Source organism: Aquarana catesbeiana, linkage group LG11, assembly GCF_042186555.1.
Source record: "Aquarana catesbeiana isolate 2022-GZ linkage group LG11, ASM4218655v1, whole genome shotgun sequence".
In the NCBI taxonomy this organism is placed as follows: Eukaryota; Metazoa; Chordata; class Amphibia; order Anura; family Ranidae; genus Aquarana; species Aquarana catesbeiana.
This window is the reverse complement of record NC_133334.1, coordinates 114,973,351-114,992,837: the sequence shown is the minus strand read 5'-3', so window position 1 is coordinate 114,992,837 and position 19,487 is coordinate 114,973,351. Positions and strand designations below refer to the sequence as shown.

The following is a 19,487-nucleotide window of genomic DNA, read 5'->3' as shown; positions in this document are numbered from 1 at the left end:
GTGGGGATATGAGAGGGGAGTGTGGCACACAGCACAGCATGTTTACTTGAAGCACTTCAGCACTTTGTTTATGGAATTTGGAGCACTGAGCACTTCATATATATATTTTTTGAAAAAACTTTGGACTTTTTCAAGTGTTTTCTCTGTTTGTCACTGTTATACATACACATATATTTTAGACTGTAAGTGCTGTAATATTCATATTTGATTTATGAAGTGATTTAGCACTTGGTGGACAGCAGCTGCAGGGTTTTGAATGTATTATTTTTTTCATATAGTGCAATTATTCATTAGTTTTTTACTGTATTCTTTATTGGCAACCTCAGGCCTGAAATGGATTGGAAAATGGTGGGCTTTTGAGTCTTTGTATTTGAGAAATCAAATCCTACTTACCACCATAGTAATAACCAGCATGCCTGCCATGCCTCATATAAAGTATGCTTGATTATATAGTGTGTAGTGGTAGAGCCCCCCCCCCCCCCAAAAAAAAATTGAGTGGACACATGAATATTAGTCCACAATATATGATCAATGGCTACTTTGGGCTTTTGAGCCTTTATATTTAAACATGATTTCTTTATTCAGATATTTCTTAATTATAACACAATATATCAAAACAGACATTTCCCCCAGGGCCCACCCTCCCTCCCCAGTACTTTCCACTCCCTAAATAAACAGTGTATGTAATATAATAATCATGTTTTGAGTATGGCCTGGTTGGGGTGGGCATCCTACAAAGGGGCCTGTCTTAATGTTCTATTTCTATTTAAATTCACCACCAAATCACTTCACCCTCACTACTCCATCCATACCTCTCATTCACTCATCTTTCGGTCTCTCATAATCTATTTTTTTTAGGTCACTACTGTCACGAATCCACACCCCAACGGCGACTAACTAACCGCGACATGCGTTCCGTGACCGGGGTATATGAGGAACTAAGGGAATAAGGGGGAACTTATACTGCGCATGTAAGACCGGCTGCGGTACTTTCACAGCCTGCACTACCTTTGGCCACCGCTAGAGGGAGACTCCACTCCAATCCAGCTAGCTGACCACACACAGGCAGATACAAATCTTACATACAATCTGGTGCACTCTAAGGGTTGGGGAGCAGTCTAGCAATTACTATACACTTCTAGGGTTCCTCCAGCTATCCTGCAAGCTTGAACCCCGGTGTTAATCACTCTTCCCACTGTCCCCACACCCACACACCAGACATACAATAAACGATAGCCTGCCACCACCCAACAGTTTGTCCGCAGACTGGTCTGCTGAGCCACCACACACACAGATCTCTGTCTGGAAGATCTGTTAGCTTACAATCTGCATGCAATCTGCCAACACACAGTGCAATTGCATACCGATTGGCATATAACTTAAACCGAGTACTTAGGCACTAAAATACAACAACCTCTCCAGAGATATGAGTCCTAGCTTAGTACACAGAAGTCACTTATTAATTTTATCATTTAATATCCCGAAAGTGGGCAGTGCATATAAGATATACAAAGAAAAAGGAGTTACGAAAAAAGATTAAAAAAAAAATGCAGAAAGACACACAATTGGCAATTTGCTATGAAAATAAAAGGGATAAAAACAGAAATAAACTTTACCCAAGTCTATTTGTTAGTAGAAGCATACTGGAACACGTGGGAACTCCCCAGTTTCGAACTGGCTTCGTGGAAGAACCATGTCCATATCTCAGGCTACCCAATTTATTGAAATATGGATGCGGGCTGGACTCTAGTCCTTGGCCAATCAACCCTGGGGGGTGTTCCTGTCTCAGCCCACAAATGTTTTGTGTTCTGAAATGACCAGAGTCAAATTGGCCCAGAACGGCGCTGATTGCTGGGTCATGGATAGGATTTCCGATACCAGCGCATCATGCCGATCGCAACAGTACCAATCACTGCCTGCCTGCCGCAATCAGGCGCCATATAACGGTTTTGTGTGGTTCTCTAGAATTCCACACCTGCTAAACATACAGAGTTACATGTACACTTAACCCATCAGGTGTACGATCAAAAGGAATTATTTTCATCTCTCTGCCGTTAATATTTTAGCTTTTATGAGAGATAAAATAGGTTCCTTAGATCTCTTGATATTAATCAAAGCTTACAGACTGTCCGGAGCCTTGTGAATGCCCCCTGCAGATCTGTGTAGCCAAGATGACTAGCAGTTTCTTTGAGCCTCAGGAAGGTGGCAATCTATGTTTACTCTAATGGGAACTTTTATTGGCATCTAGGTGTCACTTCGATCCTAGAAAAAAAAACTATCCCTGTCCTTTTCAAATGCTAATGAAAGAACATATGTGCATGACTGACATAGAATACTATATTTTTAATAACCCAGAATTAAACTACATCTACAATTACACTACTTCTACAGATCACACCACATCTAGTTAAGGCAAAACTATCCTACGCTTATATTTTCGTCACAACTACCCGTTGTTTACCTGTTTTTCTATGCTGATAAAATTTACACATTAATCCCTCTTTCTTCCCACCAGGGTTTCCAAATCAGGTCATATTTCTTTAGTCCCCCTTGCTTTATGTTTACTGATTCCTCCTTGAGAATTTCCCCGTTCATACTATTTAGCCTTTCCTCACTGGACGGAGGTGATGCCGACTGCCATCTCCGGGCGATCAGGTTCCTAGCTTGAAATAAGCATCTCATGACTGCTAGCTGGCTGTTCCTGGGTTCTCCACTCCCTCCATTAATCCCAGAACTTGGTGGAGGTTCCAAACGCCTGTTTGATGATTCCCGTCACCGCCGTCCATTAGCGGAACAACTTTGGACATCTCCAAAACATGGGGTGCACATCCGCCTCTAGACCCCTACACCCAGGGCATCTTGAGTCTGGCTGACGGCCGAACTGAAAAAGTTTTTGAGGAGTATAGTAGGTTCTATATAGCAAGAACAATTGTGACATCCTCTGAGAGGGAGACAGTGAGACCAGTGGGGCAAGTTCCAAAATTCTGTTCCACTGCAGCTCAGAGATGTCTCCCACATCTTTTTCCCATTTTCTCCTGTACAAAGGGGTTCCATCCCTCCCATTCTTCCCTTGAGCCTTTGTATTTGATTGGTTAAGTTCTACTTACCATCTTATTAATACCCAGCATGCCTGCCATGCCTCATATAACGTATGCTTGATTGAGTTCGTTGTGATGGACCCCTCTAATATGAGTGGACAATAAGATATTTACCCACTATACGAGGTGTGTCTATTAACCACTTGCCGACCGGCTCACGCCGATATACGTTGACAGAATGGCTCTCCTGTGCAAACTGACATACCTGTGCATCAGTCCGCAAGAGCAGGATAGCGGGCGCCATGGGCGTGGGAGCATTGTGAGCCAAAGATGGACTGATGCCTCTGTGAGGTGAAACAAATATAGATAAGCTGCAAACACTAACCACGTTTCATTGCGTGCATAAACCAAAAAGTATATAAATAAACGTGCCTGCGCTGAAAAAACATATATATCCCAATAGTTGTGAGGTGCATATATAGTGTAAACCTATACTACAATATTTCAATAAAAAAAAAATGCTAGTAATATAAATTATAAAATAAATACAATCCTTATATAAAAATATCCCATAAAGTGCAACATGCAAGAAAACAAAACATATATGTGGTTATAAATATAAGATCAAAGTGCAAAATCAAGTGTCCACATTTAAAAAGTTCAATTCATTGATATTAACACATAAAGTGCAAGTAAGTAGTGTCCACAGAAAACAGTGTTCCTCATGCTCCTCCTTAATGGTGTTCACAATCCAGCATGCTTCAGTGCTCTCCTGTGACCCCCCACTTGTGCTTGCGCTCACCTCTAAACACGCATTGGAGCCACCCCTTGGGCTCATACAGGGTATGCTGGTATAAACTCCACTACTCTCAGATGTCATCAGATAGTTTCACATACAAGAAAAAAAAAGTTCCATAGTGTGATACAGTAGGGATTTATTTAAAATATATTAAAACTTCCCTCCAGAAGGGTACTCACAATATGTAGGTGCGTGAGTGCACCAATAGCTTTTATTTATATGTATTACAAATTTAATGCTTGTCACCTTCAATACATTCTCCATTTGCACTAATACATTGCTGCAGTCTTGTTTTCCACTGGTCGCAGGCATGGAGAAAATCAATTTCTGTCAGCTGTTTCAACACATCCACCATTTTCTTCTTTACAGCATCAACTGACTCAAAATGTGTCCCTTTAAGCACTGATTTAACTATTGGGAATTCATTCTCATGTCCCTCGCTGAATCCTTTGTGCCACTTAAACACTCAAACACACGTGCACGAGACAAGCCGTCATTCCCATAAGCTGTAGTAAGCATTTGAAAACATTCTGTTGCTGTTTTGTGTAAGTTTACAAAAAAATTCAGATTGACACGTTGTTCAACTTTTTAACTTAGCATTTTTTTAGCACACTACAGAAAACACAACCAAACTAAATGCTGACTCACAATCTATGTCATAAAGTGTTGCTGCTTGTCATGCAGGTTCAAACATGTTGGAGGTCACCACGCATGCAGTTATAGCCGGGTCTGACTGCATTGTTTACTAGGTGGGATCACAGTCTCCTTATTTAATAGACACACCTCGTATACCATATGACCAATGGCTACTTTGAGTATATGATTACCTATGTACACACCTGTTATGCTTCGCCATGATCACTGTACATTGACATTCAGAGTTGCCTGTAAACAAGACATACAAGCACAGCCCTACATGGAACTGTAGACACTTATTTAGAGACCCGTTAAATTTATCCCACAACCCTTATTGTGTTTATCATATAACTGATAATTATATTTACTTTATGACAGTTTGTAGGAGAGCAGAATATGGGGACATATTTTAAAGTGCCTTGACCAAGTTTTTTATATACACTATATTACCAAAAGTATTGGGACGGCTGCCTTTACACGCACATGAACTTTAACCACTTGCTTACTGGGCACCTAAACCCCCCTCCTGCCCAGACCAATTTTCAACTTTTAGCACTGCCATTCTTTGAATGACAATTGCATGGTTATACAACACTGTACCCAAATGAATTTTTTTATCATCTTTTTCTTTTGGTGATATTTTATCACCTCTGTGTTTTTTATTTTTTGTTAAAAAAATTTAAACAGACTGAAATTTTTTTTTAAAAATACAAAACCGTTTTATATTTTGTTAATACATTTTGCAAACGGGTAATTTTTCTCCTTCATTGATGTACGCTGATGAGGCTACACTGATGGGCACTGATAGGCTGTACTGATGGGCACCAATAGGTTGCATTGATGGGCACTGAGAAGGCGGCACTGATGGACACTGATAAGGCAGCACTGATGGGCACTAATAGGCGGCACTGATGAGGTGGCACTGGTGGGCACTGATAGGTGGCATTAGTGGGCACTGAGAGGTGGCACTGATGGGTGGCACTGATGGGCGGCACTGAAGGGCATTGATAGGTGGCACTGAAGGACACTAGCAGGTGGCACTGATACCTGGCACTGATGGGTGGCAGTGATGGACACTGATGGGTGGCAGTGATGAGCACTGATCGGCACTGGTAGGTGACACTGATAGGCAAGGCAATGGCTAGCAAGGGGTTTGGATACACCTAGTACTAGAGTAAGGGACACGGCTGGCAGAAATATTGTTAGTAACCAGTGGTAGTGCCTAAGAAGACAGCTGAAGATCAGAAGCTAAAAGAACAATCAGCAATCAAACAAGGAAGACACACCAGCTAGGAGGCCACATAACTGGAATGGACTGAGGAACAAAAGACAAGACACTAGAATTATAAAAAGCTTAGGCTAAAGGTCTTGGACTAGCAGGGGGCTACCAAAAGTGCTGAAGCCTGACTCCTGACTAAGATGTAGTAAGAAATAACAAAATAAGGTGAACTGAAATAACAAGGAGATCGAAAAAAGGAAGTAAAGACAACATCATACAGAAGACAACAGCAAAGACAAGGCTAGAGCTCAGGATAATGCCGTAATTCAAGAGGACTATATGGTAGCAAAATTCGGATGTAGATTCCTAACAAACAGAAATTGTAGCTTCATTAATGTCCGAGAGATGCTCATGGGAAATGGCAGACTAAAACATACAGTACAGTGAGAAACAGAACACGTGTGCTCATGGAGGGAGCAAGGTAGACATACAGGATGGAGCAGGGCAGAGAGACAGACTAAAAGGCAAGAGACAACCAGCAAAGTAAAAAGCCAGGAAGTTTATGACCTGGAAGGGACGCTTCGGTAATAAATTAAAGCAATGACAGGAAGCAGGAGTGATCACAGACAGAGCCAGATCTTCCTTACAGGCTGTTGCGAAAAAATACTCAAACGTATAAAACATTTGCTGAACCAAGTGGTGCCTGTTCTTTTGGTAGTATAAGTTGTGTGTCTCTATCAGATGGCTTCTAACTGATCTTTTTGTAGAAGGCAATAACTGACATTATTATTACCTTTTAGACCATTTTCACATGGGCATTTCGTCTGTCGGTTTTTCATCTGTCTATGAAAAATGGATAGCAATTCATTTCTATCAAAAAACAGATGTAAATAGATGATCATTCGTTTACATCCATGTTCGTTCAGTTCTGACATTTTAAATAGAACAGCCAACCTCCAGATCTGTTGAAACATAACGGATGGCGTCCATTTACAACCGTTCCGTTAATGTCTGTTTTTAGACAAGAAACATTTTTTTGTTTACAGTGTTTTGTTACACTGGCTGTGATCTACTTGCTCGGCAGAGGATCCTGCCGCTGATCCCTGCTCCCAGATGACAGGTCCATGTCCACTCTGTTTATGCAGAGTGGACACAGACACAGTCACTCTCCTCTATGGGTGGTCAGATGTAAATGGACCGCCTGTCTGTTTACAACTGACTGCCATCTAATCCACTGGACATATGTTTTTAGCAGATGTTTTAGCGGCTTGGATGTAGGTGGGTGTCAATGGACGCATGACCCGCCACTCTATAGAGAAGAATGGAGGTTCTGATCAGGTCCACCTGAAAAACGGCCAGGCGGATACGATCGGAACGTTTGTCTTAAAAAAAGGATCTTGAAATTTATGTAGACTGATGTAAACTAATATAAACTGATGTAAACTGAAGTGAACTGAAGACGGATGTGCAAACTGATGTTAACTGATATAATCTGAATCTGTTTTCATCAGTTTTTTTCTTAACAAAGAATGTGACTGAACGGATGACGCCTATGTGAAAGGGGCCTTAATTAGAAAAAGGTAGCAAGCTAAAGATTTAGGCCTCATACACACTGGACATTTTTTCAGCTGCTCCTAGGGGCATATGGTGTTTTTTTTAATCCCACAATACCAAACGTCCAAACTTAGTGTGAAATACTTGTATCTTCAAAAAAAAAAAGTGAACTCTCACCAAATGTTAGACTCTCCAGTGTAAATCAGTCTTAAAGGAGAAGTATAGGATAGGACGAATAATGAACAAATACTACCATAATCATGAATCAGCTGTTATTTCTTTCCCCCTTCCTTTTGTTTTCCAGCAGGGGTACTTTATTTGTCATGTAAGTCCCAGTAAAAATCCATTTGCTGTTTGAAAGTTTAGAAGAGGCAGTTACAATTTCAGCAATCCACCCCCTCTTTTTGTCCCTCATCCACTAGGAGATGTGGCCACACCTATTTAACAGGCACACACCTGAGCAATATGCAAGTTCAGGCACTGTGCTATTCCTCTGCATAAAAGTGGAAAATACCTCCAGGAAAGTTTATAAACAATGCAGCCTCATAGTGCAGCAACTGGTAAACCACTTTATTTAAATAGAATTGCTTCCACTTAAGCAGAAAGGTAAAACTGACATATAGGTATTTCTCAGGACAAAGTCTTGATGACGAAACATGTCAAGGAAGTGGTGTCAGACACAGGAACTGGAAGTAGTGGGTCTTTGTTTTACCTATATGTGAAGTTTAGCTTTCTGCTTATGTAAGTGCAATTTTATTTAAATAAAGTGTTTTGCTGGTTGCTACACTATGAGTACAGATGGGCCGAACACCCCCCTGTTCGGTACGCAGCAGAACTTCCAAACAGGGGGAAAGTTCTGCCTCGAACAGCAAACTCCATTGAAGTCTATGGGAGCCGAAGATGAGAAATCAAAAGTGCCCATTTTGAAGGCTTATATGCAAACAATTGGCCATAAAAGGGGTATGGGGGATCGGGAACTGCCTTGGGGACATGTATCAATGCAAAAATATATTTTTTTAAAAATTGTTTTTTTCTGGAGCAGTGATTTTAATGATGCCTAAATTGCAACAATAAAAATGAAAATTTTCTTTAAATATAGTTCCTATGGGGTCCCCTTAGTCTGCCTGTAAAGTGGTGCATCTGTAGCATGTATAGAACATGCTGCAGCAAAAATTACATTTCTAAAGAAAAAAAAAGAGTCAAATGACATTTGAATTGACTCGCGGTTGCAATTGCCGGAACCCGGCTATTTTAAAGAAAAACTGAGCGGGGTCCCCCCCAAAATCCATACCAGACCCTTATCTGAGCACGCTGCCTGGCAAGTAAGGAAAGGGGGGGACGAGCGAGCCCCCCTCCTGAACCATACAAGGCCACATGCCCTCAACTTGGGGGATGCTTTGGGGTAGGGGGGGTTCTGCCAAATGGCTGGCTTGTCGTTTGACAGTTCTTATATAGGGAAGGGCGGGGCCACCTGGCAACATCACCAGGTGGCACCACCCCCCTTGCGTCGTCACCGACCCAGCATGCACCAGTTGGTGACAACACAATGGGGGAGCGGTGCCACCAGGTGTCGTCACCAAGTGGCCCCGCCCTTACCTATATAAGAACTGTCAAATGGCAAGCCAGCCATTCGGCAGTTTGCCTTCACGGCGAGCGGAGCATTTTCTTTTTTTTCACTTTTGGGATGGCGCTCGCCCCCCCCCCCTTTACTGGCCTGCCGGGCTCCCTGCTCAGATAAGGGTCTGGTATGGATTTTGGGGGGGGGCCGCTCAGTTTTTTTTTAAATGGCGTGAGGTACCCCTTAAAACCCACCTTCGGGTCTGGTTTGCACTGGGGGGGACTCCACACCATTTTTTTTTACTATTCTTACCGGCAAATTTTTATTTATGTTTTTATTCAGCTGTCAACAGGCCAGCCCATTGACAGCTGATCACTCATCGGATGTTAAGGACACCACGGCCAGGTTCCCGGCCACGTTCCTTAACAACCAGCTTTTACTGCGCTCTGCAGAATGCACTGTGCAGCGAGCAGTGCATTGCAGGGCATTTGGCGGGTCGACCACCCACCGTATACCCTGCAAATTTGGGTGTTCGCTTAACACTAACTATTAGGCTGCTTTGGTTATATGCTTCCCTGGAGGTATTTCAACGCTACCCGGGCGACTGGAAGATGAGTCTAAGAAGGCAAAAGATTAATTCTGAATGCTTGCCTAGACCCTATGCAGTATATGGGTCACTACATTTGGTGAAAGTCCATTCCTGTGGACACAGGGGGACACAGCAGTGGATTTTTGATATTGATGGTATATATGCACCAGTGGCATTTTAAGTGGATTGGGTGCCACACTTTTTGAATATATGTGAGTGCAGTTCTACATTTTTTGTCTTTGTGATGTTTGAGAATATTACACTGAGGTTGCTTATATTTTTTTAAGTTCACTAGTCTCTCTGGGAGGATACTGTATATGGAATAGTAGATTTTGATGAGAAGGAGTTTTTGGAGTTTTTGATAAGAGCGAAGAAGAGGGAGTGTGACATCTGGTGGCCAATAATATATATGTATGCCTTTTTAAAATCCATTTACACTGGAGGGTCTAAACATTGGATAAGAGTTTACTTTTGCCATTGTTTTCACTAAAGTGTAGCATATAGTGAAGATGCAAGTATTTTAGGTTTGGACATTATGGAATGTTTAGTTGTTTTTGGAATACTCTTAAGCACTAGGAGTAGAGTGTAATTTGGATCTTTGCTTGTCCAGGGGGATAAGTTGACTCCAGTTGCTGGGGGATTTTTGGTTTAGGGTGCATTATTGATAATATTGTTATTATCACTATTATTATAAATATTATTATCATCACTTTTGTGTAATCATTTTATTGTGGGGGTTTCCTGGGTGCTGAATATTTTTCTATTGTTACACATCCAATCATATCTAATCTTGGATGCCCAGGAACTAGTTTAGCTTCAGCTTTTCTTATGTATCGACTGTGCATGCTGTATATTCAAACAGTTAATTATGCATATATTATTTAATTGTGTCACTAAGAAAACGTATTTTCATTTCATTATGTAACAATGAACTGTACATAGATTCACATCTTAATATTATTTTTTCACCTCTTCAGATTTTACAGATTTTATAGAAAAAGCCTCGTCTTACACTGCCAACGACATGGCAGCACTCGGTGCCTCCCTGGGAGCCATCCTTGCTCTGTGTCTAGTTGTACTGGGCTTCCTTATTCACAAACATTATGGGAACTCAATAAAAAGGAAGCTCGGAAGAGGTTTAGGAGATGTAAGTAATACACAGATCTTAAAATTTAAAAAAAACAAGGGGAATCATATAATTCATATACATGGTAACATTATTAAGAATATCATATCTCTAACCATTCAATTAAACAAAATGAAAAGATACTGCAAATATAGACAACATAATAGTCTTGTAGGCTTGTATGATGCAATCTGGCACACACCCACATACACTCACTATGGTTTTTCTTGATCAAGTACATGCGTCTGAAGGTTCTGTTTACCAAAAGTCTTGTAGGGATACTTAAGCTGACCAACTGGTGCTCTTTTTGTTTATCTTAATTGGATTACCTAGTGAAGGCCCATGCTCGCTGTTTGGGAGGAATCCGCTTTGTAGTAGAGCAGTTTAGGTTGAGTCATTGAGCTTCATCTACCTTCCTGGGTTCTGGTCCAGCACCTCTTGAACACTGAAATCCCAAGCAGTGTTGTCAGGCTGCCCAGTTCTCCCTTGCAGACTACAGAAGACCTTACTCTTTGCTTGCCTCCATAAAAATAAGAGAAACTTTTCTCCAGCAGGGGATAACTCAGGCAGCCTGACAACACTGCTTGGGATTTAAGCCATGATTAATGCCTGATGGCCGAAACGCATTGGCTTTCTTTTTGACTGCTGTTCACATGCAATAATAAAACAATATTTCAGATGACTTTCATAGCACCTTCCTTTTTTTGCAAGAACTCAGGCAGGGCTAACAACACAATGAGTTGATTTACTAAAACTGCAGATTGTAAAATCTGGTGCAGCTCAGCGTAGAAACCAATAAGCTTCCAGGTTTTTTTGGTCAAAACTTAGTTGAACAAGCTGACGTTAGAAGCTGATCGGTTACTACGCAGAGCTGCACCAGTTGCACTCTCCAGTTTTAGTAAATCAACCCCAACGCAGGATTTTAGTGCAGCAGAGGCAGCTTTATCAGCTCACCACAGAAAATTAGAAGCTCACTGGATTTCTAGGAGAAACAACAAGTATTTTTCTGTACCTGTAATGTTTTTTTAAAGAGACAAAATATTGGTAAATGTACAGTATATGCATCGGAGAGATGTACTACTGTCAGGGCTGGGCTCAGCCCTTCCTTCTCAAAGCTGGCCACTCAGCTGTCAGCTAATTACCAGCTCCTATCTCCCCACAGTGTCTCACCTGTTGATGATATTCTGCTTGTCAGTCCTGCCTACTTAAGCCGTCCAGTCCAGATGATCTCTGCCTTCGCCTTGGTCATATCTCTAGAGACGCTCTCCTGTGTTCCTGTTAAAGACATGCTTGGCTGATGTACCTTCTGGATCCAGATCCTGCTTGCTGTTTTACTACACTTATCTCTGGCTCCCTGACGTTTTGGCTTGTCTGACTATACGTTCCGGTTCCTGAACTCTGGCTATGTTTTGACTACGTTTAGTCTGTTTACCTTTTTTATTATTATTAAACAAGTGTGATTTAACTGTACTTCTGTCTCAGTCTGATTCATGGTTTCTGACAGTAGGTGAAGGCCATGAATTCAGAAAATGCAGTCAATCCACTTGTTGGTAATATTTTTTTCAGATTGGATGAGCAGGATCACCGCATGGATCAGTTCGCCATGGCGTTACAAACGCTCCTGAGTCACACGGCTCACCTGGAATCTCCCACTGTGGCTGCTCTGGTACAACCTGTGTTGCAGGCCATCCCTGCTGCTGCTCCAGTCTCTGTGCAGGCACCCGCCTCGAGTATTACCTCTTTAAGAGGTATGTCTGGTTCCGGTCTGCTTTCCCATCGATTTGGGAGCGATCCAGTCCAATGCAGAGGGTTTCTCAACCAGGTTGAGATATACTTTGAGATGCTGCCCCAGGCATTTCCCACTGACAGAAGCAAAGTAGGTTTTGTAATATCTTTGCTATCTGAGAGAACCTTGGCCTGGGCAAACCCTCTATAGGAGACGCAAAAACCTGTTGTCTTGAGTTACCCTGAGTTTGTGACTTCTTTTAAAAGGGTATTTAACGCTCCCGCATGCTCCACTTCTGCTGCCAAGTTTCTCATGTCCATCAAACAGAGTTCGAGAACTGTTGCCGATTATGTCATTGAATTCCGTACTCTGGCAGCAGAGGTTGCATGGAACAATGAGGCCCTCGTGGTTGCTTTCTCTCATGGTCTCTCGGATACCATCAAGGATGAGATAGCAGCCCGAGATTTACCCACTGAGCTGGAGAGGTTGATCACGTTTGCCATCCTCAATGACTCCAGACTCAGAGAAAGACTCCCATTTAAGGAGCCCTTGCAGAAGCCTCCTGTACATTTGTCTCTGAACTTTGCAGTCCCACCCTTGCCTCCCTCACCTCCCAGGCCTCCTGGTACCGAGTTGGTCTGTGAAGATGAACCCATGCACTTGGCCTTCATCGTCTCCCTGTGGATTGAGAGGGTACCCTTAGGAGGAGGGAGAGATTGTGCCTTTAATGTGGCCAGGCAGGTCACATTTTGAAGTCTTGTCCTACCCGTCCAGGGAACACAAGAACCTTGAGGTCCTGTCACGGACAGACCTTAGGTGGCGTTGTTTCGTCCCCAGTTATCCAGAAGGATAAGCCCCTGGTTTTGGTTACCCTTTCTTGGGCTGAGTCGTCCGTCAAGATACAGGCTCTAATTGACTCTGGGGCTGCAGGCCTGTTCATTGATGCTGCCTTTGTATCGAAGCACTCGATTCCGCTGCAGCTGCATGACACTCCTGAGTCACTCATGTGACTCATAAGACTGTTCCGTTGTCCATGGCTGTAGGGGCTCTTCACCATGAGATAATCCAATTCCAAGTTATATCCTCACCAGGTTTCTGCTGGTTATTGGTTATCCTTGGTTACATAAGAGAGAACAATCTCTATTGTAAATTGGAGAAGTGTGAATTCCATCGTGAACAGGTTAAATTCCTGGGTTATGTCATTTCCACTGCTGGTTTTTTGATGGACCCAAAGAAACTTTCAGCAGTCCTACAGTGGCCCTCACCCGTGGGTTTACATCCTCTGCAGGGTTTTCTTCGATTTGCCAACTATTAACGGAAGTTTATTCGTAACTTCTCGTCTCTGGTCAAGCCCCTGACTGATATGACCAGAAAGGACAGTAACCCACAGAGTTGGTCTCCGAAGTCCATTAAGGCCTTTGAGAGTCTCAAGGCTGCCTTTGTTTTTGCTCCTGTGTTGCCACATCCTGATCCTACGTTACCTTTTATCCTTGAGGTTGATGCTTCTGAGACTGGAGTTGGCGCCCTTCTGTCTCAACGTCCTACCTCTGAGAGCGCTATGCATCCTTGTGGCTACTTTTCCAAGAAATTGTCACCTGCGGAGTGCAATTACAAGATTGGTGACAGAGAGCTGTTTGCAATCATTTTAGCCCTGAAAGAATGGAGACATCTCCTCGAAGGTACCACTGTGCCGGTTCTCATTCTTACTGACCATAAAAATCTTACATTCTTGTCTGAGGCTAAACGCCTCTCTCCCAGGAGGGCGCGATGGGCACTTTTCTTGTCTAGTTTCAGTTACATTGTCTCATTCTTACCCGGTACTAAGAATGTAAGGGTTGACGCTTTGTTACGACAATTTTCCTCTACTTCCAATATGGAATCGGTTCCGGTTTCTGTGATTCCTCCTGATAGTATTCTGGCTACGGTTCGCACCAGTCTCAATTCTCCTTTGGGTGACAAAATTCGTGCTGCTCAAGTCCAGGCTCCTCCTGAGAAACCTTGTGACCGCTGCTTCGTCCCAGAGAGTCTCCGTACTGCCATGCTCCAGACTTACCATTCTCCCAAGGCTGCTGGCCACCCTGGGAAGAATCAACTCTTTTGGGCCATTTTCCAACAATTCTGGTGGCCTAGTCTACATGCTGATGTAATCGCCTTCATAGCTGCCTGTTCCGTGTGTGCTCAGAGTAAGACTCCACGACACCTTCCAGTGGGCCTCCTACAACCCATACCCAATGGAGAGAGGCCCTGGACCCACCTGTCTATGGATTTCATTGTGGAGTTACCCATCTCCCAGGGCAACATAGTTATCCTTATGGTGGTTGACCGGTTCTCGAAAATGTCCCATTGTATTCCACTTAAGAAGTTGCCCACTCCTACGGAACTGGCTTCCATTTTTGCTCGGGAGATCTTTCGCTTACATGGGCTACCCAAGGTGATTGTCTCGGACAGGGATAGTCAGTTTGTGTCCCGGTTCTGGCGAGCCTTTTCTGCTCAGTTGGGAATTCAGCTTGCTTTCTCCTCTGTGTATCACCCGCAGTCTAATGCGGCCACAGAACGAGCCAATCAGTCCTTGGAGCAATTCATTCATTTCTATATTTCTGACCATCATAACAACTGGTCAGACTTCTTACCGTGGGCAGAATTTGCTCACAAAAATGCCTTGAATTCTGCTTCCCAATTGTCCCCATTTATGGCGAACTATGGTTTCCAACCTTCCATGTTGCCTGACTCATTTGTTCCACAGAGTATTCCTGCATTAGAGGAGCATCTCTGTGGTCTTCGTTCCACTTGGGCACAAATCCAGGAGGCTTTGCGACATGCTAATGATAGGTACAGACTCCATGCTGACCGCAGGCGCCTGCCTGCGCCTTCTCACCAGGTTGGGGACAGGGTCTGGCTGTCATCTCGCAACCTCCGACTTCGTGTTCCCTCTCTGAAGTTCGCACCTCGGTTTATTGGGCCTTTCCGCATTCTTCGCAGGATTAACCCAGTGGCTTACGCATTAGACCTTCCTTTTAATATGCGTATTTCAAATGTATTTCATGTCTCCTTATTAAAACCTTTGGTCTGCAACCACTTTACCACCTCGGTGCCTCATCCTCACCCTGTACAGGTTGAGAACCATGATGAGTATGAAGTACAGTCCATTGCTGACTCCCGTAGGTTCCATGGGAGCATACAGTACCTGGTGCATTGGAAAGGGTACAATCCGGAGGAACGCTCTTGGGTCTCATCCTTGGACGTACATGCCCCTGTCCTCCTCCATGATTTCCATAGACGTTTTCCCCTTAAGCCTGGTGGTCCTCTGAGGGGGGGGTCTTTGAGGAGGGGGTACTGTCAGGGCTGGGCTCAGCCCTTCCTTCTCAAAGCTGGTTGCTCAGCTGTCGGCTAATTGCCAGCTCCTATCTCTCCATGGTGACTCACCTGCTGATGATATCCTGCTGGTCAGTCCTGCCTACTTAAGCTGTCCAGTCCAGATGATCTCTGCCTTCGCCTTGGTCACATCTCTAGAGATGCTGTCCTGTGTTCCTGTTAAAGAATTGCTTGGCTGACATTCCTTCTGGCTCCAGATCCTGCTTGCTGTTCTACTATGCTTATCTCTGGCTCCCTGACGTTTTGGCTTGTCTGACTATCTGTTCCAGTTCCTGAACTCTAGCTATGTTTTGACTATGTTTACTCTGTTTACCTTTTTTATTATTATTAAACAAGTGTGATTTAACTGTACTTCTGTCTCAATCTGATTCATGGTTTCTGACAACTACATATATTTTTTTGCCTAGACAAACCCGTGTTTATTTTTTTCTTGCATGGGCAAAGCACATATTCACTTTAATGTGTTACACAACCAGGAAGGAATAATCTTAGATTGTTATAAAGTCAATTCACCCACCTCAGGATCTGAATTACTAGATTAGGAGAATAGTTTTGAACTTTAATTATTTTTTATTAAACCTGATGTATAACTATGATGATTGAAAAGACAATAGATCATACACTCATAGAACTGAAATAAGCAATGTAATTCCCAGGTTCCTATACCTTCTTTCTTAAAAATTTGTGTGGCCATGCCTTATTGGCATATATTGGCTAAATTTGGATTAAACCAGAAACATTTTAACTTCCATACTGCAGTATGATCTGTCATATCAGCAAGAAGTAGCAAAAGAATGGTCACAAATGAATACTGCCATATTTATTAGAAACCATTGAGGATGAGCGTCTAAAATTTGAAAAGTGCTGTAAAGTAAAGAAACCAATAAAGAGTCATCCCTTAATTGATCTGAATAGTCAGCTAAAATATTAACAGTATCTCAGAGTTTATGAAAACACCATATTATTATTGTTCTTTGTATTGTCTTACTGAATATGCCCAGAAGTATATAAAGCATCAGGTAGTATGGATTTGCATATTGGCTGTGCTATTATTGCAAGTGATATAGAAAGTGTTAACCCGTTGTGAAGTATTTAATATTTTTAAGTGCTCCTGCTTACAGCAATATTCCTGTATTACTGATATAATTTTTGACATCTGCTCTCTCATTTTAGAATTCTGGAAACACCCAAAACAGCGCTGAGCAACTTATAAATGACACTGATGATCCAACCAATGATTTTTCAGACTATGGTGGTTTCGCCACGACAGAACCTGCATCTACCAGCGTGACCATAGCTACTGATGCTGCAGTAGGCAGTGCTCTTTCGCAAAGTGCTCCAGCTGATAATCAGCCTTCTGAAACAGCAGAGGGTGATGATTCAGATGACAAGAAGGTGAAGTCTATCTTAACTAAGGAGCTTAAGGAAGATGCTGGTTATAAAGCAGTGTGGTTTAGGGAGGACGCTCCTCCAGAGGTGGTGGTGATAGAGGGTGTCGAAGATGGTGAAGCAGATGACTATGACAGTGAAGATAATTTTAACAACCAACAAGGAGATGATAATGATGATGATGATGAAGAGGATTTGGACCCGACATTCAATGTTGCAGATAACCAGTCTGAAAATAGTGTATTATGAGCCATCAGTTCTAATTTTAGAACACCTAGGAGTATTTGGCAATATGATATAATATATCTGTGCTGTCTAATGTCCATAACATGTCTTATATGAACCAACCAATAATACTGGGCAGTAGTATAGAACTCAATTTATGTTTTTAAAAATGGAGCTTAAAATTGTGTTTCTGTATGTATGCTTTTAATGGGTTTACACATTTGCTTGTTCTCAAGGCAGATGGGGTGTACAACTAATTGTTTATAGTGGTGTAACTAAGTATGTTTTTGCCAGAGAGAATTTTCTCATATCTCAAGGTATACATACATACACTATACATACATACACTATATTGTGAAAAGTATTGGGACGCCTGACTATACACGCACATGAATGTTAATGGCATCCCAGTCTTGGTCCATAGGGTTCAATATTGAGTTGGCCGACCCTTTGCAGCTATAACAGCTCCAACTCTTCTGGAAAGGCTGTCCACAAGGTTTAGGAGTGTGTCTATGGGAATGTCTGACCATTCTTCCAGAAGTGCATTTGTGAGGTCAGGCACGGATGTTGGACGAGAAGGCCTGGCTTGCAGTCTCCACTCTAATTTATCCCAAAGGTGTTCTTACAAATGTGCTTCTGTAAGAATGGTCAAACATTCCCACAGACACACTCATAAACCTTGTGGACAGCCTTCCCAGAAGAGTTGAAGCTGTTATAGCTGCAAAGGGTGGGCCAACTCAATATTGAACCCTACAGACTAAGACCGGGATGCCATTAAAGTTCATGTGCGTGTAAAGGGAGGCACCCCAATACTTTTGACAATATAGTGTATATATTTTCTGCTCAGATCTTGAAGAATCAACAGATTTGGACTATGATCAGGCAGAGTATTTGGCAGGAATTACCACTCTTGGTAGCCTGGGAATACTACCATCAGATAAAATTTTGATTGGCCAGGTTGAAACTGTCCATCAGCTTCCTTACTATTCTCAATGCAGACAGCAGGTAGCGTGTAGGTTATAGACATTTTAATGTAATAACAAGTTAGGTAATAGGGATAACTTTATGTTTAAATCATTTCTTAAAGGGGGCTTTGCAGTAAAAATGCCAGGTTGGCTTAACTTAACACGACCCCTCTCCATTAAGAGCAGCTGCATTGATAACCTTTAGGGAAAAAAGTAATTCAATTAACTTATTTATCCCCAAATTCTGCCCGTGGCACCTAGGCGATGTCACATTTCTCCCTGCGCAATACCACAGAATGCTGAATATCTGAATCCCACAAGACAATGCTGTCACATTGTGCTGGAGTGACTTTTTGCAAGATTTTAATACCTCCAGGTCTTTCAGCGTTCCTCTTCAGCCATTGGGTAGCCACTGATGAAGTAACTTGTAATATGTGCACTGAAGTTACATTGTCTCCAAGACCCAGGTCGATTCCCACCATGTCAAGAATAAAGCTGGACTGTACACTGCAGCAGAAGGTGGGTGGCAGGCGGGCAGTTAAATGCCCACTTTAAGCACCATAATATGTAGATAGCTGTATGAAAAAATGGTCTGTTTAGCCTAAGCAAAATTACTGTGTGAGAAACGTAAAGTGTACTCATGATTGAGCACAAAACCTTGGACAAGAGTCAGGCAAATGTAAAGCTGGCCATACATTGATCAAAATGCTGGACCGGACGAATTTCATTCCATGAATGGGGACAGTGGTTCCTACCAATCGACATATGTACAAACCACTCTTTTAGGTTTTTCCTGATCGATCAGTACTGCTGAATATAACCGGCAGCACTGATCGGTGTATTCTGATGGCGGGGAAGTCTCCTCGGTGTCAAAATACAATGCCTCAGCAGGAGTGATTTCCTCATCCATTTCGAGTGTGTGGATGGGGAAATCAAATCATTTTTTTTTTCTTTCAACATGCTGGTTGAAAAAAAAAAAAAAAGAATAATGTATGGGCTGCCTAAGTGAATTAAAATATCTTCAGGACAAACATAGATCTATACTCAGTCAAAGAGGTAAAAAAAAGAGTGGGGGGGAGGAACTCTACTTGGTCTTTTTCTGCCGTCACTCTTCTGTTTTTATATAATACACTATTATATATAACTGTAAGTACTGTAAGCAATAGTATTGCATAGAGTAGCCCTAAACCTCCTCTTCTGGGGTCACCCACCAGCGCTTGGCTCCTCCTCTTCGTGTGTCCCGTGTGAGGTTTACTATGGGGGCACACAGTGCGTGCTCACTTTTGAGCTC

General features: G+C 42.5%; 1 protein-coding gene across 1 annotated transcript in view; it reads left to right on the top strand.

The window, feature by feature from the left end:
• CDHR5 (cadherin related family member 5) overlaps nt 1-17,630 on the top strand; it is a 154,225-nt gene extending 136,595 nt beyond the window's left edge. Inside the window, exons 14-15 of the mRNA XM_073604923.1 lie at nt 10,371-10,540; nt 16,791-17,630. Coding sequence (XP_073461024.1) covers nt 10,371-10,540; nt 16,791-17,255 — 635 coding nt within the window. The 3' untranslated portion in view covers nt 17,256-17,630. The remainder of the gene's footprint in view (nt 1-10,370; nt 10,541-16,790) is intronic.
• The last annotated feature ends 1,857 nt before the right edge of the window (nt 17,631-19,487 follow it).